The 27,536-nt window shown below is 32.2% G+C and overlaps 1 protein-coding gene and 1 long non-coding RNA gene across 4 annotated transcripts in view; both read right to left on the bottom strand.

Moving 5' to 3' along the window:
• Positions 1 to 23,784, bottom strand: part of LOC127718426 (uncharacterized) — a 28,821-nt gene extending 5,037 nt beyond the window's left edge. The window contains exons 1-2 of one of the 3 annotated variants that reach the window (XR_007989816.1): positions 23,767 to 23,784; positions 2,334 to 2,471 (exon numbers count right to left, since the gene is read on the bottom strand). Coding sequence is in view for 1 of the 3 variants with exons in the window: in XM_052224444.1 (XP_052080404.1) it covers positions 2,334 to 2,471; positions 5,097 to 5,178 (220 nt within the window). In the remaining 2 variants the exon portion in view is untranslated. Of the gene's footprint in view, positions 1 to 2,333; positions 2,472 to 5,096; positions 5,225 to 20,189; positions 20,222 to 23,766 lie in introns of those variants that run through there. The other 2 variants (XR_007989815.1, XM_052224444.1) reach the window with 2 other exon arrangements.
• LOC127718428 (uncharacterized) lies at positions 15,499 to 17,912 on the bottom strand. The gene is made up of 2 exons (XR_007989818.1): positions 17,374 to 17,912; positions 15,499 to 15,785 (listed from the first exon to the last, which is right to left on the bottom strand). It is a non-coding gene; the product is annotated as an uncharacterized LOC127718428 (long non-coding RNA).
• Positions 23,785 to 27,536: the final 3,752 nt, after the last annotated feature.

Below are 27,536 nucleotides of genomic sequence, written 5' to 3'. Positions count from 1 at the left end.
CCTACAATTCTAAAAGGTTTTGCCAAAACCAGCATGGAAGAATGCATGTTTTGATATTTTATAGTAGTCTATTGAACTACATTCCGGTTAATTGCATTTATTCTGATTTCCTTCGAATTTTAATTTACTTTTTCCATGATAGGAAGTAATTGCTTCATGGATCTAATTTTTTGAAACTTTTGTCAGAATGTTCGTTCCTTCAGCCATTAAATAGCAGTTAATGCTATCATTACATAGTAAACACATGTTTAAAATTCTTAAAGACATATATTCTGTGAAATAATAAATGGACTAGCCCGCCCTATATTAAACCAATGAGCACCGTGGAAAGTCAAACAACAACAATGGCAAGGAAAACAGCAAAGGTAAAGTAATCAAAAACAACACAATAAATAAAGAAAGAAACTTCATGTGCCACATGTGGAACAGGATCTGCTTACCCTTCCGGAGCACCTGAGATCACCCCTAGTTTTTGTTGGGGTTCGTGTTGCTTAGTCTTTGGTTTTCTATGTTGTGTCATCTTTACTATTATTTGTCTGTTTGTCTTTTTTTTTGCCATGGTGTTGTCAGTTTGTTTTCGTTCTGTGAGTTTGACTGTCCCTCTGGTATCTTTCGACTCTCTTTCACATATTTACTATACATGTGAAAATAAAGAGAGATGTAGGATTAACATAAAAAAAAACAAGTCAAAAGATAGCAAAGGGACATTCACACATTGTAATGTTGTCAATATAATTGAATTTTATCCGACTGTCATACAAGTAAGAGGTTTAGATAGCTATTAAACCAGGTTTAATCCTCCCTTTTCTACATAAGGAAATGTCTATACCAAGTCAGGACTATAGCAGGACTATAGCAGTTGTTTTCCATTCGTTTGATGTGTTTGAGCTTTTGATTTTGCCATTTGATAAAGGACTTTCCGTTTTGAATTTTCCTTTGAGTTCTTTTTTCAACCTCATTAGTCGAAAAATAAACTGACAATGCCATGGCCCAAAACGAAAAAAAGACCAAAAGACAAACAACAGTATACAAAACACAACATAAACAACTAAAGTTTGAGCAATACGAAACCCCCCAAAAAATTGGGGATGATATAATGTGCACCGGAAGTGTAAGCAGATCTTGCTCCACATGTGACACCCTTCCTGTTGTTTAAGGAATGACTGTAATATTTTTTCTGTCTATGATGAAATGATGGTGAAAACATGAGGGTTATTTAAAAGTGTGCACAACATTTTTCAGGCTATTTCTTAAAAACAGAAAAAATATTACAGTCATTTCTTATAATTTAATCCTAAATTTCATTTTTAAGGAGTAAACCATGAAAAAAAACGTTGACAAAATTATGTCTATGAACTGGTAGTAAAAAAACTTTTAGCCAATCAGAAGACGTGGTGCATCCAAAATTAAATTATTTGGGTGTGTTGACAACACAAACGACACAACAATCCTAACAGACATCTTGAAATTAATAATTTATTTGCGTTACATATATGTAGCCAATCGGGACAATCTAGCCATATGTAAGAGTTAGGGTTGACAGCTTGTTAACTGCAATCGATCTATTTGAGCAGTCAAAATGCGTTGATTGTATCAATTATATGATATACAGTCACTGTCCATATGCATTTTAAGCAAAGCTTATTCTTTAAAATTTGCAATAAATTGACCACTGACTGATTTTAACAACACACTAATTTGAAACGTAACAATTTTATTCCGACAAAATTAAATGGAATTTCAAAGGGTTCACATTTAACATCAGTTTTAAAACTATAACAACAAACAAATTTAATATTTTGAATTGGTATGAATTCATTAGGGGCTATAGTATAAAAATAAGAGCAGTGATTTGACTTGGTATAATAATGATATAGGGATTAGTAAGAATATTTTCTAGTACCTATTCTTATACCGATATTTTGTCAGATCAATACACTTTATTCTCTATATATTGATGTATAGTTCTGTAAAAAATGAAAACAACACTTTATGAATTTGATTCGTCTTAAGCGCTTTTCTGGGTTTGCCTTCATCAGAAGCCAAAAATGTATAAGAACCGAAACCGTTGAAGAAAGTTTACTGTTAACCAAAAATTAAAATCATTCAAAACATTATTTTTTTCTACAACCAGATATAGATGGCTTTAGCATATACAAACAACTGTTTGGGAATATACGTTTCAAATAATCCTCAACTTCGAAATTCATTTAATTTGGCAAATGTTTCGATTCGAGCACCTGGTGTTCTTTGTTATAAGCCTGTTATCTATGATCATTTTTTTTTTGTAAATTCAAATCTTTATAGGAAAGGGGTAAGTACTTTATACGTACCAATACAGGTATTATCATCTGTATCATAATGCTGCGTAGCTGGCAGTTCGCACTTGCATTTATTGTCCGAACAAAGCAAAGGAGGGTAACAACTGGTATCTCTGGCCGCAGTCGAACAATTACCATGGAATTTCCCAACTGTAATAAAATGCTTTACTTTTACTCTGTTTAAAGTAGTCTTGAATATATTTGGCCTGATTGGGCTCTGTTTCAATTAGTATGGTATAAACAATTATTACTGTTGCTGTCTTTCATATTTGCTTTTCGTTCATTAATTTGTACATTTATCAGGCCTTTAGTTTTCTCGTTTGAATTTTTTACATTTGTCATTTCGGGGCCTTTTATAGTTGACTATGCAATATGGGTTTCACTCATTGTTGAAAGCCATGCGGTGACCCATAGTTGTTAATTTCTGTGTCATTTGGTCTCTTGTGGAGAGTTGTCTCATTGGTAATCATACTACATCTTCTTATTTTTATATAAGTATCAACTTTTCTATAATAAAATGCACGCAAAACAAGGTTAACTGTTTGAACAACGCTCGATAAAGTTAAGTTAATAATGTTAGCATGCTTAAAGGTTGTTTTATTAATTAACATTTTTATTGAAGACGTATTTTCTGTAATCAATACTTTAATATACAAATAAGGAGATGAGATCTGGGTGCCAATAAGAGAACTATCCCACAGACGTGAACAACTTTCGGTCACCCTTCTAACTTCAGAATGATGTACATTGTGGGCAAATATATAATTTATTTGTATGAGCTTTAGAAACAGGACGAAAAGCGAGGCTTGTCGAGTTTTTCTCATGTTTCGTAGCGATTACAAATAAATCTTATATTTCCGGCGAAGAACATATATTGTTTTTATTCTTTAATTTACATCCAACACTTTAAGGTTAAGTCATTTGAATACCAGCTATTATACCAGCTTTAAAACCAGGTATAATTCATCATTTTCTACCTAAGAAAATGCCTGTACCAAGTCAGGAATATGACCGTTGTTTTCCATTCGTTTGATGTGTTTGGGCTTTCGATTTTGCCATTTGATAAGGAACTTTCCGTTTTGAAATTTTCCTTAGAGTTCGGTATTTTTTTTATTTTACTTTTGAATCCAAATATTTATTTTTGACTTAGGAAAAATATCGACATAGCTTAAACGCGGACTGCCAAGAGAACCCCGAATATACATGGAAGCGTAGTATCAGTAAACTCTATTTGCACATTTAAAATAAAGCCAAAAATTATTCGTGTACATGTTATTTATACAATAGTTGGCTTAGTGCAGGATTAATACTTATATTAAGATATAAAATGCCGAGCAGGACAAAATGTGACATAAATCATAATAGAAGACAAAGCCAAAGAAACAGTAGGATAGTTATTAGTTTAGTTTATTGCTTATAAATCATTAACTAATATCAATATTATCAACAGGACATGATCTACTGATCCCTTGTGATCTCAGGTCTAGGGCATCACTCCTTTTGAGCAGTTCGTATGTCTTTGCGAGTTTATTTTTGCAATGATGTGCAACTGAGCAAAATGGATTATTATTTTTTCTTTTCGACGAGATAGCATAGTGGCAAATTTTAAAATAGTAAAAACTTAGGTGAAAAACCTAAAAATAATTATTACTTAATATTCGATACTTTATAATAAAACTACATCGGTATATTATACGTTTAACTAGTTTTTCAACTATAGAGCAGTTGCTATTTTAAATAATAACGATATATTATATCAATTCATATTGATATGAAATTCTTATGGTTCGGACAGAAATGATGGTACTTATGTAGACAATAAACAGCTGCGCCATGAGCACATGATATTCCCGTCGTTTTTACAAAGAATAACATTCCATAACTCCTAAATGTCATATCAGAAATTTATAAAAAAAAACCAAAGGGAGCTCACGTCAATAGAAATAAAGCAATCACCAAAGTTTCATGAAAACTGCTCAAAGCACTTTTGAGTTATTGTCCTAAAACAGGAAAATCCCCCTTTTTTAATGAATAAAACCCCATAACTCGGAAACGTAAAATTCAAAATTCATATAAATCCAAAAGGCAGCTCATTTCAATAGATATAAATAATGCATCAAAATTTGATGAAAACAGCTCAAAGCACTTTTGAGTTTTTGCCTGAAAACCGGAAATTCCCCCCTTTTTTAATGAATTAAAACCCATAACTCGGAAACGTAAAATCTAAAATTTTTAAAATCAAACGGCAGCTCACGTCAACAGATATTAACAATTCACCAAAATTTCATGAAAACTGCTTATAGTCCGAAAACTTGAAAATCCCCCTATTTAAATGAATAACACCCCATAACTCCGAAACGTAAAATCTAAAATTTATAAAATACGAAAAGGAGCTCACGTCAATAGATATAAACAATTCACAAAAGTATCATGCAAATTGGTTACAGCGTTTTTGAGTTATTGTACGACATTATGACGACGCACGGACTGAGGGACTGACAGACCGACGGACGGACGGACAACGGTATACCATAATACGTCCCGTAAACGGGCGTATAAAAACAATAGCAAGGCTTACAAAATCATAAAGGCTGGTATCTATGATAGTTTTTCTTTCCAAAACAAAAGAGGTCCGCATAAGATAAAACCAAGACACTCCTGCCCCCCTAAAAAACAAAAGCCACAAAAACCATTACAAATATTCTGTTATATTGCATTTATACTTTTGACTTTTCTATAAAAGTTAAAACACAACTATATACCATGATTACCTACTTGGTTTACAACTTTTATCACTTGGGTCGTGATATTGGGTTTCCGGAATTTTGCAATCACATATACCAGAAACACAAACCATATTATTGTAACAAGTCGATTCTCCAACTGGTGTACAATCATCTTTGTATGTTCTTCCTATTGATAAAAATATGCAGAATTGGTGTCTGTAACACATATTGGGCAACACTAGTTTACATATGTTCAAAACTTGTTTAACCAGTGAAAACACACACACTATATGAAAAAAGGAATCACACGTTCTTGAATGAGAGTAAGAACGGTTGAATTGAATGTGTAAGCGTGACTTGATATTAATGCCTCACCCGCCAAATGGAACTAGATTAACTCGAAATGTCAAGAAAGGGAAAGAATGCAATTGGTAGTTTATTCATTCGACACGTCAGAATACATTTCTAAAAAAATTAGATTAAAAAAACTTAAATGTCTCTCGATAGTTGAGACACATTTACCTTGCATCTTTTGAATAATTAGTATTATTGAAACTTGCCTAATTTTGGTTTCAGTCGTTCACCTTTTCTGACTTGATAAAATTGAGAATGGAAATAGGGAATGTGGCAAAGAGACAACAACCCGACCATAGAGCAGACAACAGCCGAAGGCCACCAATGGGTCTTCAATGCAGCGAGAAACTCCCGCACCCGGAGGCGTCCTTCAGCTGGCCCCTAAACAAATATGTATACTAGTTCAGTGATAATGGACGTCATACTAAACTCCAAATTATACACTCATATACATATATAGAAACTAAAATAAAAAAAGATACAAGACTAACAAAGGCCAGAGGCTCCTGACTTGGAACAGGCGCAAAAAATGCTGCGGGGTTAAACATGTTTTTTGATATCTCAACCCTCCCCTTATACCTCTAGCCAATGTAGAAAAAAAAAACGTACAACAGTACGCACAGTAAAACTCAGTTTAAGAGAAGTCCGAGTCCGATGTCAGAATAGGAAACAAAAGAAAATAAACAAAATGACAATAATACATAAATAACAACAGACTACTAGCAGTTACTGACATGCCAGTTCCAGACCTCAATTAAACTGATTGAAATAGTATGTCTTCATCATATGAATATCAGGCACAATCCCTCCTGTTAGTGGTTTAGTATTATACCATCATAAAACATATGAGAAGAACATAACCCGTGTCATGCCAACAACTGGTTTTAGAATAAATATGTTTAATTCCGATGCAAAGACCCTATAAGTGAATCAATATTAAAGTCAAAATATGCAATCTTTAATGACCTGACAACAGTATCATAACTATATCCCTTCTTAATAAGTCTGTTTAAAGGTTTTGTTAGCTTTGGAGATGAATACTGACATTTTTGTGCTTTGTAAAGAATATTACCATAAAAGATTGGATGTGAAATACCCGAACGTATAAGATGTCTGCATGGTGAGTTATATTTACGAATAATGTCCTTATACCGATGATAAAATTTAGTAAATGTTTTGACTAGTTTATGATATCGAAAACCCTGGTGTAATAATTTTTCAGTTATACATAAATTTCTCTCGCTAAAATCTAATACGTTGTTATATACACGAGCGAATCGTACAAGTTGGGATATAGAAACACCATTAGATGGTGACAAGGGAACGTCACCATCTAAAAATGGATAAATAACGATAGGAAATGAAAATTCATCTCTTTTATCATAAATTTTTGTATTAAGCTTCCCGTTAATGGTATAGATATCAAGATCGAGGAAAGGACAGTGGTCATTGTTAGTATTAGCTTTATTTAAAGTAAGTTCAACAGGATAAATTTCTTTAGTATACATACTGAAGTCGTCATTATTGAGAGCCAATATATCATTCAAGTTTCTAAAAGTATTGTTAAATTTTTGTATCAGATGTTGTTTCGATTGGTCTCTGCTGATTTTAGTCATAAATTGTAACTCATAACAATACAAAAACAGGTCCGCAATAAGTGGTGCACAGTTAGTCCCCATTGGAATTCCGATAACTTGACGATATACGGAATCTCCAAAGCGAACAAAAATGTTATCAAGTAAAAATTCAAGGGCAGATATAGTATCGAAGCATGTCCAATTGACATAGCTCTTTTGTTTGTTGCTACTAAAAATGACCTAAAAGTGTATGAACATATGTATTCGCATTCCGACTTTTTAAACGCCCATTTAATTAGGTGTGTGCATTTTTTCTTAATAAGAATATGAGGCAAAGTGGTATATAGGGTAGACAAATCCAAACTTTGAACAGATTCAAAATCACCAATATATGCATGCAATTTATCAAGTACTTCCAACGAGTTTTTGTCGCTCCAAAAGTAGTCAATTCCACTATTTTCAAAGGTCTTATTTGAACAATTTATTATCAGGTTTTTGATTGTACCAAGTGTACTAGTAAGTAGAATAGACAATTTAGTAGTGGAACAATAACTTGAAGACGAAATAAATCTATATTTGTAAGGTGATTTGTGTAGCTTCGGAAGCCAGTACATAGTTGGGACTTTCATTATATTTGGTTCTGCTTGTAAAGAAGTATTTTAAGAAGTAGCTAATAGTTTATGTTTGTTACAGATATCGTTTTCTGAGAATGAAGTCAGTTGGAATGGTGAATTCGTGATTTCCTTTTGCAGAACCTCAATGTAAAATTTACGTCAAATTATAATGATATTATTAGCAGCTTTATCAGCCGAGACAAAAACAAATTCCTTGGCTAGTTCTTTTAGTTTATGTTTGATACGAGAAATAGGATTTTTATGGTTGTTGTTAAGAGTAAAATGTTCTTTAAAATGTTGTATACGTATATCAACTATCTTCATTACTGAATTAAAGAAAGAGTCCAAAGATTTTTTTCAGCTTTTTCCCGTTTTATCCATTTCAAACAGTAAGCACGAAGTGAGTTGTGGATGATATTACGACACTCATTCCAATTAATAATTGACGGGGGACGATATTTAGGTCCTTTACTAAGGAATGATTTTTACTCTCGGTCGCGAATGATGTTAAGGTCTCCTGTTATAACATGGGAAATGGAGCCATAAGTGTATTCGGAATTACTACAGTTACATGACGGATTTTTTTTTTCACTGATATTCACATCTTTACACACTTGGCTATAATTAAACACAAATTTTCGGGTAGATTACTTGTAAATATAACAAATAAGAGGGAGTTCAGTATTATCAAAATATCCAGGAATTTGTTCTTTAACATAATGGTCGTTAAAAATACAATATTTACAAAATCAAAACCTTTATTGACATACTTTATTTTAATAAAATGTTTTATATGATCTTCAGGGCGATCAATTTTGGGAAACAGTTTAGAATAACAATATGCCATTATAATTTGAACGATTTCATACTTAGGACTGCGATATGAAATTGTGTTGCAATCCTCTAAAATTGTATTTAATTTATTTATAGGTAAAGAACAGAGCTTGGTTAATAGATAATGTCTGCCGTTGTTTTTTGATGTTTGCGTTAGGACCACATCCCTGCTATAAGGCAGTAGGTTCTTTTATTACTTCTTGTTGTTTTGATCAATTTTATCAAAAAGTGAAAAGTTTTTTTTTTTTTTTATGAGAACATGTACACATCTTAAACTTACAGGAAGGTGAGTTTTTTTGCTCCGTGTTGAAGGCCTCAAACTGACTAAATAAAAGCGCTGTTCATTTGCTTTTTGTGAATTGTTTTGCTGTGCATGTACTGATTTTATGTCATGGATGGATACCCCACATCCATTATTTTTCTATTATGCAGTACAATTACCAGTTCAGCTTTGAACTTATAAAAAGAACACTATATATTTCTAATGCGATTGAGATTTTAGATTTACTGTAAATTTTAACTTCCTATAAAAGCATGATTTAGACACACCAATATTATTGCTTGAGGTTTTTGTATTTGTCTTGAAAAGAAGATAATGTATCCACAACCTCCTGCTCCGTAAATGTTTGAGCATTATATTGTGCTCAGAGAACTTCGAAAGTTTTTTAATATGTGTCTGAATACATGTGATAAGATATAAGCAGAAGAACAAGAGATGATGTTTTCTGTTTTGAGTGTTTTATGTGCAGTATGAGTATAATAAATTTAGTGGGTTCGTTTGCACACCATCATATTGAGTAGGTGTGTGCCTTAACTCATAAAGTCGAAATTATCCTTTTGAAAATTTTATGGACGCCATCACGAGTTAGTTGACCGTTATAGAATATCTGTTTCACCGATTACGACGGATATGTACCAATTGTCGTAACCATAAATCCGTCCTCTTTTCCTCGAATGTGACCTACCGATTAAGACTAATCACTGGGTTTGACCTAACATGAGCAACACGACGGATGAAACATGTGGAGAAAGATCTGTTTGCCCATCCGGAGAACCTGATATCAACTCTCTTTTTATGTAGTGTTTTGTGTACTGATGATTGTCTCTTCGTCGTTTTTCATTTTTTGCCATGGCATTTTCTGTTTGTTTTCGAATTAAAAGTTTGAATATCCCATTGGTATCTTTCGCCTCTATTATATATATTTGCGGTGTTACATATTAAGACACCACAATTATCGTCTAATAGCTTAATTTGTCGGTTGTTTCATATTCCCTTCTTTGACATTTTATGTCAGTCATGATGGATTATTCGCGCATAAAAAAAGACTCTCATTCGTTTGCAGATATCAGACTGTTGGCGTTAATGTTTTTTTGTTTTGTTTATCTCGGTTTGTAATTATTTACGAGGTCTGAAACAGGTTAACTTCTATTGGGTCTTATCTAATAAAATGAAACAGTTTACTGACTAGCTATGTGCATATATGGTTTCAGTCCACTCTCTATCTCACAATACTTTGCTGGAGTCGTTTATGTTAACGTATCACCGGTAATTACTCATCAACTGACTATATTTTTGGTTAGTCTGTCTATTCGTTTTTCTTGATTCTTCAAAAATTAAAATTAAAAGGAAAAGGAAAAAAAAGTCACGTACTAATTCTATACTCTTTGGAACTAACGAGTCGTTGTAATGTTATAGTATTACAATTGAAAATATATATTTCAGTGTCTAATGTACCTGTTTTTAGACCGGTCATTCGTGATAATTTTTTTGTAGACGAGACTCGCGTCAGGCGTACCAAATTATAACGATCTTAACTATGGTGAGTTCTCTCTTTATCAATTAAATTTCAAGAAAGGCCTTCAGAAGGTAGTCAAAACCGAAATATATAAAGAAATGTAACTATATTCTATAATATTGTAAGTGTTTTTTTTTTTAATTGAACTCCAAATTATAACTATATACTATAAATACTTACTTGGTTTACAATCTTTATCATTAGGATCGTAATATTGCTCTCTAGGGTTTTTACAATTACATATACCAGAAACACAAACCATATTATTGTAACAAGTCGAATCTTCTGATACTGGTGAGCAATTAGCTTCATATGACCTTCCTGTGAATAAATATATGCAGATTGGTTATCTGTAATTGGTATTGATTATGGACAATAACATGAATAAGTTGGTGATCTTTCTTAGACAAGTGAAAGTTGTGATATAACTTGGATTAATTCACCTTTCTGATCTTTTAGGCGCAGTGTATTAAGGACAAGCAACACTTTAATTGAAACAATTAAGGGTGTTAGGAGGATAACAGTCTCTTTTAATTTATCATGTGTATTATGGATGTCATGTGCATTGTGAATAGAACATTTAAACACATATTATTTTAGCGGGTTTGTTTAAACACTGTTATACTTAGGGGTGACATTTTGATATTCCGGAAGGGGGTTTGGATTGACTGTTACTACTCATGCTTAATTTTTTTCACTTTGCTTACGATCGTTTCCTGTAAGATGAATTCCTTTTTTCTTTTGGACGAGATAGCATTATGGCATATGCAATTTTAGAGATTAAGAAAAGGTAAACATTATCACTTAATAAAGTTCCAGTCTTTGTAAGAATCAGGCAATTTTGAAGAATTTTAAAATATGGCCGAGAAAAACCTACTGACCTAACCATCCTATTATGAAGCTACACTCATCACGAGTTAGATATGGTAGGTCTTTCGTTTCTGTGTGTCTGGTAATTCGAGAAATCACTATATAAATTTTGGTTAGTATGATAGCAAATTACAGAGTTAGCTCCCCTCATTCTTATTGGTAATTTTAAGTGCATTTCAAACAAATTATATCTTGAAATACCAGAACAGGAAACGGAGACGAAGGTTATATTCGTGCACCATTACACACTTTGAACTTAAATAAATGTAAACTTGAGTGGGTTTTTTTTTTTGTCATGTTTTCACCACTGCCTGATTCAAAGGCAGATTGGCACTTAAACTATATGTGTTTATTTTACTTCCTCCTTGTTGTAATAATAGATCAAAATTATATGACGAAATAGATAGATGAAAAACCTTATATTCTATAATATTGCATATATTTTTTTTTAAATTTAGTTTAGATTATAACTATATCATGTCTATAGTCTCAAAACCTACTTATTTTACAACTTTGATCTTTCGGATCGTAATATTGCCGTCCAGGAATTTTACATCCACATATACCAGAAACACAAACCATGTTATTGTAACAAGTCGAATCTCCAGCTTCGGTGGAACACTCCTCTTTGTATGCACTTCCTATCAATAAATATATGCAGAAGTTATAGCTGTAACACATATTGGTTACGAACAATACTTTGGTAAAATTGAGAATGGAAATGGGGAATGTGTCAAAGAAACAACAACCCGACCATAGAACAGACAACAGCAGAAGGTCACCAACAGGTCTTCAATGCAGCGAGAAATTCCCGCACCCGGAGGCGTCCTTCAGCTGGCCCCTAAACAAATATATATACTAGTTCAGTGATAATGAACGCCATACCGAACTCCAAATTGTACACAGGAAACTAAAATTAAAAATAATACAGGAATAACAAAGGCTAGAGGCTCCTGACTTGGGACAGGCACAAAAATGCGGCGGGGTTAAACATGTTTATGAGATCCTCCCCCTATACATCTAGCCAATGTAGAAAAGTAAACGCATAACAATACGCACATTAAAATTCATTTCAAGAGAAGTCCGAGTCTGATGTCAGAAGATGTAACCAAAGAAAATAAACAAAATGACAATAATACATAAGTAACAACAGACTATTAGCAGTTAACTGACATGCCAGCTCCAGACTTCAATTAAACTGATTGAAAGATTATGTCTTCATCATATGAATATCAGGCACAATCCTTCCCGTTAGGGGTTTAGTATCATACCATCATAACATATATGAGAAGAACATAACCCGTGTCATGCCAAAAACTGGTTTTTAAATAAATGTGTTTAGTGCCGATGCAAAGACCCTATAAGTGAATCAATATTAACGCCAAAATATGCAATTTTTAATGACCTGACAACAGTATCGTAACTATATCCCTTCTTAAAAAGTCTATTTAAAGGTTTTGTTAGCTTCAGAGGTGAATACTGCCATTTTTGTGCTTTATAAAGAATATTTCCATAAAAAATTGGATGTGAAATACCTGAACGTATAAGAAGCCTGCATATTGAGCTATATTTACGAATGATGTCCTTATACCGATGATAAAATTTAGTAAATGTTTTGACTAGTTTGTGATATTGAAAACCCTGGTGTAATAATTTTTCAGTAATACATAAATTTCTCTCGTTAAAATCTAAAACATTGTTACATACACGAGCGAATCGTACAAGTTGAGATATATAAACACCGTGAGATGGTGACAAGGCAACGTCACCATCTAAAAATGGATAATTAACGATAGGAAATGAAAAATCATCTCTTTTATCATATATTTTAGTATTAAGCTTTCCGTTAATGATATAGATATCAAGATCGAGGAAAGGGCAGTGGTCATTGTTAGTATTAGCTTTATTTAAAGTAAGTTCAATAGGATAAATTTCTTTAGTATACATACTGAAGTCGTCATTATTGAGAGCCAAAATATCATCCAAATATCTAAAAGTATTATTAAATTTGTGTATCAGATGTTGTTTCGATGAGTCTTTGCTGATTTTTGTCATAAATTGTAACTCATAGCAATACAAAAAAGGTCCGCAATAAGTGGTGCACAGTTAGTTCCCATTGGAATTCCGATAACCTGACGATATACGGAATCTCCAAAGCGAACAAAAATGTTATCTAGTAAAAATTCAAGGGCATATATAATATCAAAGCATGTCCAATTGACATAGTTTTTTTGTTTATTGCTACTAAAAAATGACCTAAAAGAGTTTGAACATATATATTCACATTCTGACTTTTATTTGGTAGTCTTTTTAAGAATGTTGGAACATGGGTTAAAGTATTTAACTTTTCAGTCTTTGTTATTTCTACATATTTCTTCTAAAGCTTATACAAAATTTAAACATCAACATTGTATTACGATGAAATACTAAACATGATCAGCAAGATTACATTAGTTTGGGGTAAAATTCCGGCAGAAGGAAGAGAACATTTGCTAGTCAGTTTTGAATGTTTTTACTTGTCAATTTTTGACATTGTTACCTATTATGTCTATTTGGTTTGCTCACACATTGTTGTCAATATAATGGAATTCTATGCGACTGTCATCAAGTGAGAGGTTTAGCAAGCTATAAAATCAGGTTTAATCCACCATTTTCTACATAAGGAAATGCCTGTACCAAGTCAGGAATATGACAGTTGTTTTATAATATATTGTCGGGAACTGACACTTGACAATCGTATCGATTACCTTTTCAGGTCATTCTAATTACCAATATGGTACGGAAACGGACATGTGTCAAATTACGTATACGAACTCGCTTTTATTGACGATAACATACGACCCTACATTACCATTTCGATACAGTTTTAAAATAATGATTGGAAGTTGTCTTGTATTTTATAACAATTATGTATAAATATTTAATATTAATTATAAAATGAACAATTATACAGAAACTAAAGGTGTTTTAAAAGAGAAAACGGCAATAGCGATTATAACTTTCTTTCTTTTTTGTTTCTATTTTCATTTTATGAAACAATAAAAAACGGACTTTCATCTTAAAAGTGTTTAAATGTGGGTGTATGCTTTTAATCTTAAAAATAAATAATTTCATTTAATATAATTTGTGTTGATCACAAATTGTTTTCTTAGAAGAAAACTATTATAATAATTAGTATACATTTACCGATCAAAGGTACCTTTTTTTATTTATTTTTTCAACTATGCATGAGTTGTCTTTTATTTTGTCCGGCACAATATTTACTCTTTGATTTTGCATGTACAGCAAAGGATTTTGATTTTTGATTTTTTGGTGTTTTAACGCCACTTTTAAGCACCGCTATTGGGGTATTTAGTGCCGGCCTGTTTTTATTGCTGGAGGTAGCCGGAGTGCCGGAGAAAACCACCGACCTTCGATAGGAAAACTGACAATCCTAGTCAATTAAGATTGGAGTCGAGTGCACCTGCACCTGCGGGATTACAGCAAAGGATATTCCTTCTTTGTCTTAATAATGTAAACAAATATCTAATTCATTCCAAAATGATAAACTAAACAATAAGACAGACACTAAAGTTTACTTTATTAGAGAAAGCGGGAATTGTGATTATAATTTTCTTTCTTTTTTTGTGTGTTTCTACTTGCATATCAACTGAGACATGCAATAAAAAAATTAAGTTAAAAAATGTATAATATCACCTAATGTCCTATGACTTTCTGTCAAGCAATTTGTGTTTTTTTTGTTGTTGTTGCAAGAATTCTTTTCTTCTGTAATAATTATTAACATTGAGGAAACAAGTTATGCCAAATATAAGCTAGCCCCTCCATTTGATAAAACATTATTATATATACGATACAAATTTGAGTAGTTATTTATATTTTATTTCTCATTGGGAATTTTAATTGTTTTCAAAGATTTTGAACACTGTGGTGTAGTAACAATTCAACTTCCCGTGTACAAGGTGACAATTTAAACTCATTAGAACATGTTGTGATTTACCTGGTAATAACATAATTTATTTACCTAATATACATGTCATACTGTGCAATTATATGTCTTGGAGACATGATTGTGTATATTGAAATGAAAATTAATTGCCATTTTCTTTTAAATATTTAATCTTAAAAATTAATAATTTCCTTAAATGGGGCAATATGCGTAATAGATTCTCCATAGGCGGTAATGTTAACGTTTTCTTCTGTTGCTCAGGCCATATCGTAAACTTGGATATGTATGATGGCTCATTTTGAAGCTGATACACTTGCACATGTGTGGTGCGATTTTCGGGGTGGCAAGTGTGATTCGTTTTCCCGTCAAGTGCCCAACCCCGAACGATAGTGAAAAATGTCACTCTCCTCAGGAAATAATCCCTAAATTCTGACCATAAAAATCATTAAAAAATATGTCCTTTGTAATTATTTGTTCAGGTTTATTTTTTTATACTTTTTTTCACATCACATCAGCTCTATAAAACACCAGTCCTAGTTCATTTATGTCAATTTTTAAAATCACAGCTTCCACGATTGTATGGCGGACTAATTTTTTAATGAGAGTCATAAATCTGTGTTCCTCATCTCAAGGTCCATTAGGGATATTGACCCATATTAGATCAGCTAATGTCAGATTCCACTTATATTGCAGTTTGTATCCCTTTAGTACACATTTCTGAACAATTCTGTGAAGTTTTAGCCATATCTGAAATAAAATAAGCTCATTTTAATACTTTTAGGTAGCAATGTTTATAACTGTTCAATATCCTTTTTAAGGAAGAAAAAAACACAATAAGCATATGTTATAAATTTACATTTTAAACATTTGTTTTAACTTTTATTGGTATAACTGCAATTCATAAGCCTCTTCTACCTTACAGACTTTCTACAAATCCTCATTTTTTGTTGATAAATCATGTAAATATAGTGTTTTTCACTTAAAAACTATCAGATTTAAGAAATTTGTCCACCCTGATAGTCTTGTTTTCTATTATATTTTTTGTTTATTGAATAAATATCTCTAATATATGTTCATTACTGTAAAGATTAGTCACAGACCTTTCCAAAACTAGTCTTGTTTTCAAAATCCATCAAGGAATAAGAATTTTAGAGGTTTTTTTTGTATGTGTGTTGAAAGCGGGATAATGGGTTATTTCTTTGGTGAAGAGTACATTGTGTCGTCATTGTTTTTGTGACGTCATTGCATTATGACATCATTATTTAGAGTTGTACACATCTTACAGAGTGTATTGACATTGAAACATACCACACACAGCATCATACATGCAAATTAACACACATGTATTGCATAAAAATTTATTTTTCCTATCATGCACACATTCATTGATACAATATACAAGGAAATAAAATAAAATAAAATCATGTCCATATTTACTTCCATTTGCAACTATTTCAGTTCTGTTAGCTTTTTATTTTACTTTTGATATCCTAATTTTATAATTTTGTAGTTTTTGTTTGATTTGTTTGGTTTTTATATTGAAGATTTCTTTTAAAGCATGCTTACTTTAGTTGGTTCATGTGGTTTGAATGTCCCAATTTCCTGACACAGTTAAAAATACATTTGTAAACAACAAGAGTTACTCCCCCTCCTATGTCAATAAAAGGTAAACACTCGTGAAACAAGCCGTAAAATGTGTTACCTCAGGTTAATATAAACATGCATGTTTGTTTCAGTGTCTTGGAGGGTGAGAGGGAGGGCTTTTATCCCATTTTCATTTTTTTAGCAGTGTAAGAAACTTGTATTTGAGTAAATGATTCATGCCTAGTGAAGTGTGCAATATGTCACCTCGGAGACTTAAATTTTAGAATTAAAAATAGAACAAACCACAGTTTAAGATGCAACATGCAGTTATGATATGTTGTGCCATGCAGTTCATGAGTGGTGCATTTTTGTGAAGTTACACAGACCTTACGGTGGTTATTTAAATCATGGGGCTCAAAAATTATATGGTCAGCATTAACACACAAGGCATTATGGCAGAGGTGCGAGGCATCTAAATTTCTATCAATGTCAATTGTTTTTAACTGTAACATTTTTGCCAAGCGTGCAACATTCATTTTTGTCCTTTTTCCATTTGGATAAGCCACATTTAGCATCCCTAAAAGATAATTTCTCTTCCTCTGAATGGCCCCTGTCCAGATTTTACATGACCCATTTTCTGCATCAATGCTATTTAACAACAAAAAATTTGTATATTTTTGATAAAAATCAAAAGTTTGGGAAGCCATTTTGTATTGTTTTGATTAATTAGCACTAAAAAAGTGTAACTGACCTTGATTTCAGCAGCTATCATCCTAAATTGTGGTCACTGAGCCATGAAACACTCCATCACCTTTGAAATTCAAGGCCACAATTTGGGGCAATATGCGTAATAGATTCTCCATAGGCGGTAATGTTAACGTTTTCTTCTGTTGCTCAGGCCATATCGTAAACTTGGATATGTATGATGGCTCATTTTGAAGCTGATACACTTGCACATGTGTGGTGCGATTTTCGGGGTGGCAAGTGTGATTCGTTTTCCCGTCAAGTGCCCAACCCCGAACGATAGTGAAAAATGTCACTCTCCTCAGGAAATAATCCCTAAATTCTGACCATAAAAATCATTAAAAAATATGTCCTTTGTAATTATTTGTTCAGGTTTATTTTTTTATACTTTTTTTCACATCACATCAGCTCTATAAAACACCAGTCCTAGTTCATTTATGTCAATTTTTAAAATCACAGCTTCCACGATTGTATGGCGGACTAATTTTTTAATGAGAGTCATAAATCTGTGTTCCTCATCTCAAGGTCCATTAGGGATATTGACCCAAATATTATATAAAGGCAACAAAGTCATAAATCGATGTGTTGATCAAAAACTGTTTTAATTAATTTGAAAATTATTATTGTAATTAGTGATGGTATGTCCTTAGATTGGACTCTTTCGTAAGAAAAAACAACAAATTTTAACTTTGTTTATTTATTTTAGTTATATAAGAATACATTTCGTTACAGAAGTATGCCTAAATGCAAAGGGATAATAAAAAAAAAAACGGCGGCCATAAATCAGTGACCATTTCACATCGCTTTTTAATCACTTCTCAACCTGAAAATCTCTCTTTTATGTGTCATTATAAATAAGAAATTATATTCTGTTTCGTTTAATACTTAAAAACTAAAACGTTTTTGGAGATCGTTTAAAATCCGTAAATTAACACAGCCGTTGACATCTTTGATTCCAATTCCTCGCAAGTCTCGTAAAATCTCGTGGATTCAAGTAATTCGGCATATCATAAGGAAACACCTACGAGATTCTAATCCCGTTAGTATAATAGTCCCAGCTTTTACCAATACTGATTGTTCAATTTTATACTGCATATGTTTTTTTCTCCATGGTACAAAAGGTAAAAAAACAAAAAATACCAAACTCCAAGGAAAATTCAAACACATCAAACGAATGGAAAACGACTTTCCTATTCCTGACTTGGTACAAGCATTTCCATATCTAGAAAATGGTGGATTAAACCTGGTTTAAACTAAACATCCACTGTTTTGATGAGTGATTACGTTATGAGGTCTCTGTAGCGAAATTATGATATGTACCAAATAACAGGTATTGAATGCAACTTTGGCCCAGAATATCGATAGAGTGTGATTGTATCGCAACTCACTACAAGACAAGTATTTGCGGTGTCTCATATTACGACACTTTTTGATTAAATCTGTATTCCAATGCTGGATGATTCATAAATAACAAGAGACTCTCATTGTCTCGACAAACACCGACCTGTTGGCATGTTGGGAGTTAATACCATTTTTCCTTAGTTTGGTTTATCTTATTTTGTAATGATTCACGGATTAAAACACCGCTTTATTACTGTTGTGTCTTATCTTTTTAAGGGAAAAACTTGATGAAGTGTACTCAATAGTTCACGTCAGTCCTATCTCATAACCTTGCTTGAGTAGAGCAATATCAGAGGTTATAGCTCATCAATTGACGAGGTAGCATAATGTCATATTAGATAGTTGAAATGTGATGAAAAATTGTGAAAAGAATCATTTAGTTACTATGAACGTAACGAAAAATTATAACAAAAATACCGATTTCAAGGTAATTCAAAAAGTGGAAGTACATAAAAACTGACATAATCAATCGCTATCAATTAACGAGTGAAAGCAACTGTCACATTCCGGACTTGGTACAGGCATTTTCCGAAGAAAATGGTGGGTTAAACCTCATTTTATAGCTAGCAAAATTATAGGTAGCTCTCCACAGTTAGGTGTGTATCTTTGCATTTTGGCCCCGGTGGATTTTTCAAATATGAAAGCTACATGTAGTGTGCAATAACATTATTTTTTGGATAGCTGAAGATTAATATAGCCGTCATGATTGTGTAATGTATGTATGAAGGCAAGATACACCCAATTTTTCTTTAATCCTTTGGTAGATTAATGTTGATAGATTTAGAAAAGGTATCACTCAAAGGGGTTAGAATTCTAGTTTGAACCAAATTTAGGGGGAATTTGTGACCTTGTCATGCCCCTTTTTGCAATATTTTATGGTAAATAAATGCAGAATGTTGCCATGGATACTAAAAAAATGAATTATATTCTAACTTTTTAAAATCAAATTTATAACAGATACTGTTTACATTCATGTGCAAATGTATGACACAAACAGTTGGCTTATATAATAAAGCCTGGAATAGAAGAAGATTAAACATTTTGTGGTTCAATTTTAATTTTATTTCCTAACTGTGGAGTGCTACATTTTGTACCATATGTGTTGATTGTACATTAAACCAACCTTAAAATTTCTCGTCGATGCAATGTTAGATAATGAATATGTATAATTCAAATTTCAATGCCCTAATGAAACTGATTCGTTTGGAGGCCTGTATTGATTCTTATGAAAACGAAAATGCACTTTAGCGATCCAAATTATACAACTGGTATGTATTATGTGTTTTCTTTTGATAATCCGTGTTTCATTAAAGGCCTGCTTAAGGTACAGTCAAGACCGAATACACAGTGAAAATTTATTATATAGTATTGCATATTTTCTTATTTAAATTCACATTACAAATATATAATCCGAATACTTACTTGGTTTACAACTTTTATCATTTGGATCGTGATACTGCATGGCGGGATTCTGACATTCACATATACCAGAAACACAAACCATATTATTGTAACAAGGCGAATCACTGGCAGGTGAGCAATTATCTTTGTATGTTCTTCCTATGAATAAAGATATACAGAATTGTTATCTGTAACAGCTATTGATTATGGACAAAAAAGGTGGTCTTTATACGACCAAAGTAAGTTGTAATATTGTTTTTAAAGAAATATGTTCAGGCAAGATAATTTTCTACTATATGTTTCCACCATTAGGAGATTTAACACATAACCTTGTGTAACTATGCCAAAACTCTGAACATGACCATCAGGACTACATACATATATGTCAAAGGGATATATGTTAGCATTTTTGAGTACTTTATAAAATTGAGAATAGAAATGGGGAATATGTCAAAGAGACAACAACCCGACCAAAGAGCAGACAACAGCCGAAGGCCACCAATGGGTCTTCAATGCAGCGAGAAAATCCCGCACCCGGAGGTGGTCCTCAGCTGGCCCCTTTATAAAATGTGTGCTAGTTCAGTGAAAATGGACGTCACCCTAAACTCCAAAACATATAAATGAACTAAAATTAAAAAAACATACAAGACTAACAAAGGCCAGAGGCTCCTGACTTGGGACAGGCGCAAAAATGCGGCGGGGTTAAACATGTTTTGTGAGATCTCAATCCTCCCACTATACCTCTAGTTTATGCATGTAATGTGCAGTTTCAAAATAATATTGAAACGCATATGCTTCAGAAATTTATTCATCTAAGATTAACTAAGCGGTTTTTTTTTTTAACACTATCTATTAAGTATGTGTTACGCAATCAGTTAGCTTTGAGTAATTTGTTTCTAATGTGTAAATAATCGTCTCTCGTAATTCTATATGAATGGCTTTTACATATTTATAATTTGTTTTAATCAATGCGTTATGTATTGGTTTGTAAAAGTTGAAACGTTAATAACATATTGTATTGTATTGTATTGCAATCAGCTGGTGAACAATTTTACTTCAATGTAGTTAATCAATCCAATACTGACTTTCAGTAGAAAGATCTGTTGCAGTTGCACTTGAATAGGATAATTTTTAACTTTAAATACCAAAACTAATACTGATTGTCTCAGTCTATTTCTCTACGGTACAAAACCGTACGAAATCAAGAAAAAACACAAGCTTGTATACAAATCTAAAAATAATGACAAAGTTTTCTCCAAAGTAAGAAATATAATACATACTTGTTTTACAATTTCTATCTTTTAGGTCGTAATATTGCTCTTTAGGAATTCCACAATCACATATACCAGAGGAACAAACCATATTATTGTAACAAGTCGAATCCCCAGCTACTGGTGAGCATTTATCTTTGTATGTTTTTCCTATGAATAAATATATGCATAATTGTTATCCGAAACTCCGCTGATAATTGAAAGATGTTATATTACTTTGAATAATTCCCTTTTCATCGTAGGTTTCTTTGTACATATTTCACATTGAATTATTAAAATTTCACAGTCAAAAGAGTTAAAATTACTAAATGGAATTATTTTTATATGCATTTACATGAGTGGTCGAAGGGGTTAGAAGAAGGAGAATAGTTGATTTTAACTGTTTTGAGTACTGTATGAATAGCATTATAAACACATTCGGCTAAAAATAGAGATAGATATGAAAAAAAGAAGATATTGTATGATTGCCAATGACACAACTATCCATCAGAGTCATAATGAAATAGATGGTAGAAACCATAGGTCATCGAACAACCGTCGACAATGAGCAAAACTCATATTGCATAGCAAGCTATTAAAAGCCAAAATATAACAAAAAGTTAAACAATTGAAATAAGAAAACCAACGGCCTGATTCATGTACAAAACAATGATTAAAACAAATATGATGTACAGCAACACACGACAACCACTGAAATCGAGGTTTTTGACTTAGGACAGGCACATACATAATGTGGGAAGGCTAAATCTGTTTGCGGGCACTCAACCCACCCCTAAACCTAAAATAGTGATTTAACAGCACAACATCAGACCAAACTTTAAATATTAGTTGAAAAGGACTTGACTCAACAGAACGATACAAAACATCTAAGAAAAACTAAATACAGAAAGTACCGATCTGTGAGTACTCGCAGTTACTGAAAGATAGTTCAAGTTAAAAACCACTTATAAAAATCATGTATCCAAGACAAAATATCAATCAGTACAAATCAATTGAATCTAGTGTAAAAACACTATGCGCAGTCCGTCAAACACATGGCTTCGTACAACGCAAAAACATCGACTTGATATAGGACCGTATATGTTTTTAACTGTATAGCAATATGTTTTAATTTATGTTTTAATCTACGGCTAACAAAATCAATTTAATAGCGATGAAAAAAATATTCAAAAATGTTAAATTGATAATATTTCGGAACAAATTATTTCAGAGAATCGACAAATTTACGTTGATCAAATTTAAATTTACGGGCTCCAAAAACAACTTCAACGTAAAATCTTGGATTTAGCATCTAAAGCTGTTGCTAAAGCCAAACTTCAAAACCAAATGATTTATCTATGAAAATTTAAGGATTAACGTTTAAGTTCATTTAAATCTATAACATCACTACACAGGTAAGGCTAATGAGTTGGGACACACCATAAGATAGGGTTAAAGGAACATCACCGTCCAAAAACAAAAGAAACTTTACGAAAAATCTTCCTTTTTGTGGTAGATTTTTGTATAGTAGTATATTTTTTGTGTCTGAGGCTTAGCTCACGAGAGAGAGGAATGTATTTGCGATGTTACATATAAAGACACCAGTAACATCGTCTAATCTATAAATATTCCGGTTGTGTCATATTCCCTATTTTGACATTTTGTTTGAGTCTGGACTCTCATTGTGGATAATTCATACACAAATAGAAATGTTTATTCTATCGAAAAAAATGGCATGTTTACACATGTTATAGATGATGCGATTTCCTCAGTTTTGTTTATCCTTTTTTTTTATTGATTTACGAGTTTTGAATACCGGTTAACTACTTTTACGTTTTATCTAGTAAGTTGAGAAACTGAAACACTGGACTGAACAGTCAGGTGAATAGATGATTTCAAATCTATTTCTCTCATATATAAAAAGAAGATGTGGTATGATTGCTAATGAGATATTTTTCCACAAGAGACCAAATGACACAGAAACTAACAACTATAGGTCACCGTACGGCCTTCAATAATGAGCAATGTCCATACCGCATGAGTTAGCTATTAAAGGCCCCGAAATGACAAATGTAAAACAATTCAAACAAGAAAACTTCCTTGCAGGATTAGTTACTGTTACCGGTTAAAACTCATCAACTGATTTTAATAGTGGTTCCACGACAGGAATTTCTGATCCCTTACAAGCGCATGAGCTAACCCCTGGTATCTATGATGAGCTTCTAGAAAGGCCAGCAAAATATGGTCAAGACCGAAATAACTTTAAAAAAAAACCAATATATTCTATAATATTACACATCTTTTTTTTGTAGAAGTTAAAATTACAATTATATACTATGAATACATACTTGGTTTACAACTTTTATCTTTAAGGTCGTGATATTGCCTTCCAGGAATTTCACAATCGCATATACCAGAAATGCAAACCATATTATTGTAACAAGTCGAATCTCTAGCTACTGGTGAACAACTCTCTTTGTATGCTCTTCCTATGAATAAATATATGCACGTTTAAACCCGCTGCAATTGTTTGCACCTGTCCTAAGTCAGGAATCTGATGTTCAGTAGTTGTCGTTTGTTGATGTGGTTCATAAGTGTTTCTCGTTTTTCGTTTTTTATATAGATTAGATTTTTATATAGTGAATTACGGATATCAATGTCTCAACAAAATCAGTTTAAGAAAGAACAGATAAGATGTATTCTAAAAGATTGCAATGATTCCATAAGGAAAAGGTAAAAACATCTCTAATATCTGTTCATATCTTAACAAAAGTGAACATATCACTTTTTAAATTGTATGCGTCCGAAAACACTTTTCTAGATTTACCTTCAAAGCCAAACTATTAAAGGAATGAGTAGGTACCAAAACACCTGAAGAGCTATATGATCAAATGGACTTAAAACAATAGTCGAATTCGTCTAAGGTCAACTTTGCCTGAGGGAGTTTGAACTTTAATGTTCTAATGCTGTACCATTGTTAGGAAGCGGTAGTTTATTGGTTTTTTTGTTGGTTTTTAGACATACCAGAATAGATGCTATTCATTTTGAAGACAAATTCAGAATGTGAAGTTTTGATGTAAAAATGAACCTCTATTGTATATTTATATATTTTGATATTATTTAACAAGTAAGTCATTTTGTGCTCTTGGGAAACTTATTTCCTCACCAGAAATATGTAGTATGTCTACAGGTGATTGTGAATTCTATGAGCTTTGACATATTCTGTTTATTATCATCTAAAAATAGTATACCATACATGTAACAGGAGATAGTGTATCTAAATATCTGGAGGATAACCTATGGCCATGCGTGTAGGTATATTTGATAATAAATTGGAAATTTTTACAGTTTGTACCAATACTTGGTATTTCATGAACACCATTCAAGTCAAAATCATTTTCCCGTAGAATTTTCTATGAATACCACATTTTATAAATTATCAAATGTAGATTTTTGCCAATGTTTTCTTTACTGGCAATGATACTGTCGTTACAATATTTCATAAATTTTGAAATACAATAGGTAATCCCTATAGAAAAATTAAAATGTGCTAAATTCTACTTTTTTTTTGTGTTAATTCAACATTTTACATTTTTCGTTTGTACATTTTTTTGCATTGAACATTTATGAAATTGTAAAATAAATATCAGAAATTTCTTTCTTTTCTCATTAAATATAAAAAATAAAAAGATGGTATGAATGACAATGAAACACCCAGACACCATATGATGCGGATGTAATTATGAGCAAGCTGTAACTATATGTTACCGTACGGCCTTCATCAATGAACAAAAAACATACCATGAAAGGCCGTTACATAGCAAAATGTGAAATATTTCAGGTAGAAATACAATTAGGAGTGTAGTTTCACATTTTGGCCTTATTGATGTTTTCAATTATGCAAGTGATTTTGCAATAAAACTAATTTTAGGCCGCTGAATAAAAAAATAGCCTTCATAGTGGGAAATATGAACACCAAGATTGTTTTATTTTTGTGTATGGGCTATTTCTGTTTGACAGTCCGTTTTTATTTGATCATTTGATAAATACAATTAATTTGTAAATGTCAATGGTTTTGGAAAAGTATCACTCAAAAGATTTTAATTCTACTCTAGATCAAAATTTGTCACGCAGCTATAAGAAATTGATTCCCTATAATTTGTAAGTTTATTAACCAATGCTTTCGAATGCCTGTACAAAGTCAGGAATATGACAGTTGTAATCCATTCGTTTGATGTGTTTGAGCTTTTGATTTTGCCATTTGATTAGGGACTTTCCGTTTTGAGTTTTGCTCGGAGTTCAGTTTTTTTGTGATTTTACTTTTTTCGGAATGCTATACACATCAAATATAAAATTTCAGTGCTTTAATATAGCTTATTTTAAGATTTTTAAATGCAAAAATACAGACGGAATACATGGAATACTATTAGCTATGTAACAAAAACAATTGAGACAGAAATGAAGTTTTAAACTTTGACCTTTTCCGTGCCAACTAACCATCAAATAATATATATGTATTACTTAACCAATTTTAACAAATAATAAACAGCTGCGCCATGAGCGCATGATACGCCCGTCGTCTTGTGTGTGAATTTTTATGCAATAAGCATAAATAGTTTCTGACATACGGCGTGACATGCGAAAACCCCCTTTTTTTTTTACAAAAAACTCAATATCTATAAAATAAAATTTTGAATCAAAACCAAAAAGTATACAGATCTTTAGATTAATATAACTAAGAAGTGTGTAAAATTTTAAGCAATAATCATAAATCGTTTTTGAGATACGGCGCGACATGTGAAAAACCCCTCCCCCTTTTTTACAAAATACTCAATAACTCAAAAATAAAATTTTGAATCAAAACCAAAAAGTATACAGATCTTAAGGTTAATATAACTAAGAAGTGTGTAAAGTTTTAAGCAATAATCATAAACTGTTTTTGAGATACGGCGCGACATGTGAAAAACCCCTCCCCCTTTTTAACAAAATACTCAATAACTCAAAAATAAAATTTTGAATCATCACCAAAAAGTATACAGATCTTAAGATTAATATAACTAAGAAGTGTGTAAAGTTTTAAGCAATAATCATAAATTGTTTCTGAGATACGGCGCGACATGTGAAAAAAAACACACACCTGTTTTAGTTACTAAGTCCCGTAACTCAAAAAGTTTTAATCTTATTTTCGCCAAAAAGTATACAGATCGTTTGACCATCATAAGAAACAACTATGTTAAGTTTCATGAAATTTTGATAAGTCATTCTCAAGTTACGGTGCGACATGTTTACGCCGGACAGACAGACGGACAGTCGGACAGACAGACGGACAGACGGACAGACGGACAGACAGACGGACGGACGGACGCCGGACATTTGTATAACATAAAACGTCCCGTCAAAAATTTGACGGGCGTATAAAAACTTGTACATATATTTTTTAACGGTGCAGCTAGCAAAACACAGATGTTTTTTTTTTTAAATGTTAGCCGAATGCTCTTCCAGACAATCTGATTACTAAATAATATATCTGGTCTATAAATTAAATTTTCATCCATTTTAGTTAAGCCAAAAGTCAGTGGTTCTCTTTGTGCACTCTGGCTTACTCCACCAATAAAATCTAGCCGCCATACATGATATAGCAAAAAGCAAAAGACATTTGCTTTCAACAATCAATCAATCCATCCATAATTACATTACATGTATGTTTCATTTTGATACGTTGTTTTGATTGGCTAACAGCAATGTCGCGTCATTCTGAAATTAACATTCATTTCAAAATGAAATGTAACATTCATGATGACACGAGCTTTCACAATAAAGTGCACAGGTAAATAAAAGAAAACTTGACAGAAATCGTGTTTTCATTACCATAGCAAAAAAATGTAATTATAAGTATTGAATGCTTCTTTTAGTTATTTTATAGGGTTGTAAAATATAAACTGAATAAACTTTATTTAGTATGTACTAATCATTGGAGGCATCCTAAGAAGCGACATGACATACAGGCTCCGTGTTGAAGACCGTACTGTGACCTATAATAGTTTACTTTTATAAATTTTGACCTGGATGGAGAGTTGTCTCATTGGCACTCATACCACATCTTCTTATATCTATGTAC

This window comes from Mytilus californianus, unplaced genomic scaffold, assembly GCF_021869535.1.
Source record: "Mytilus californianus isolate M0D057914Y unplaced genomic scaffold, xbMytCali1.0.p SCAF_10, whole genome shotgun sequence".
NCBI lineage: Eukaryota > Metazoa > Mollusca > Bivalvia > Mytilida > Mytilidae > Mytilus > Mytilus californianus.
This window is presented reverse-complemented; position numbering and strand designations above follow the sequence as displayed.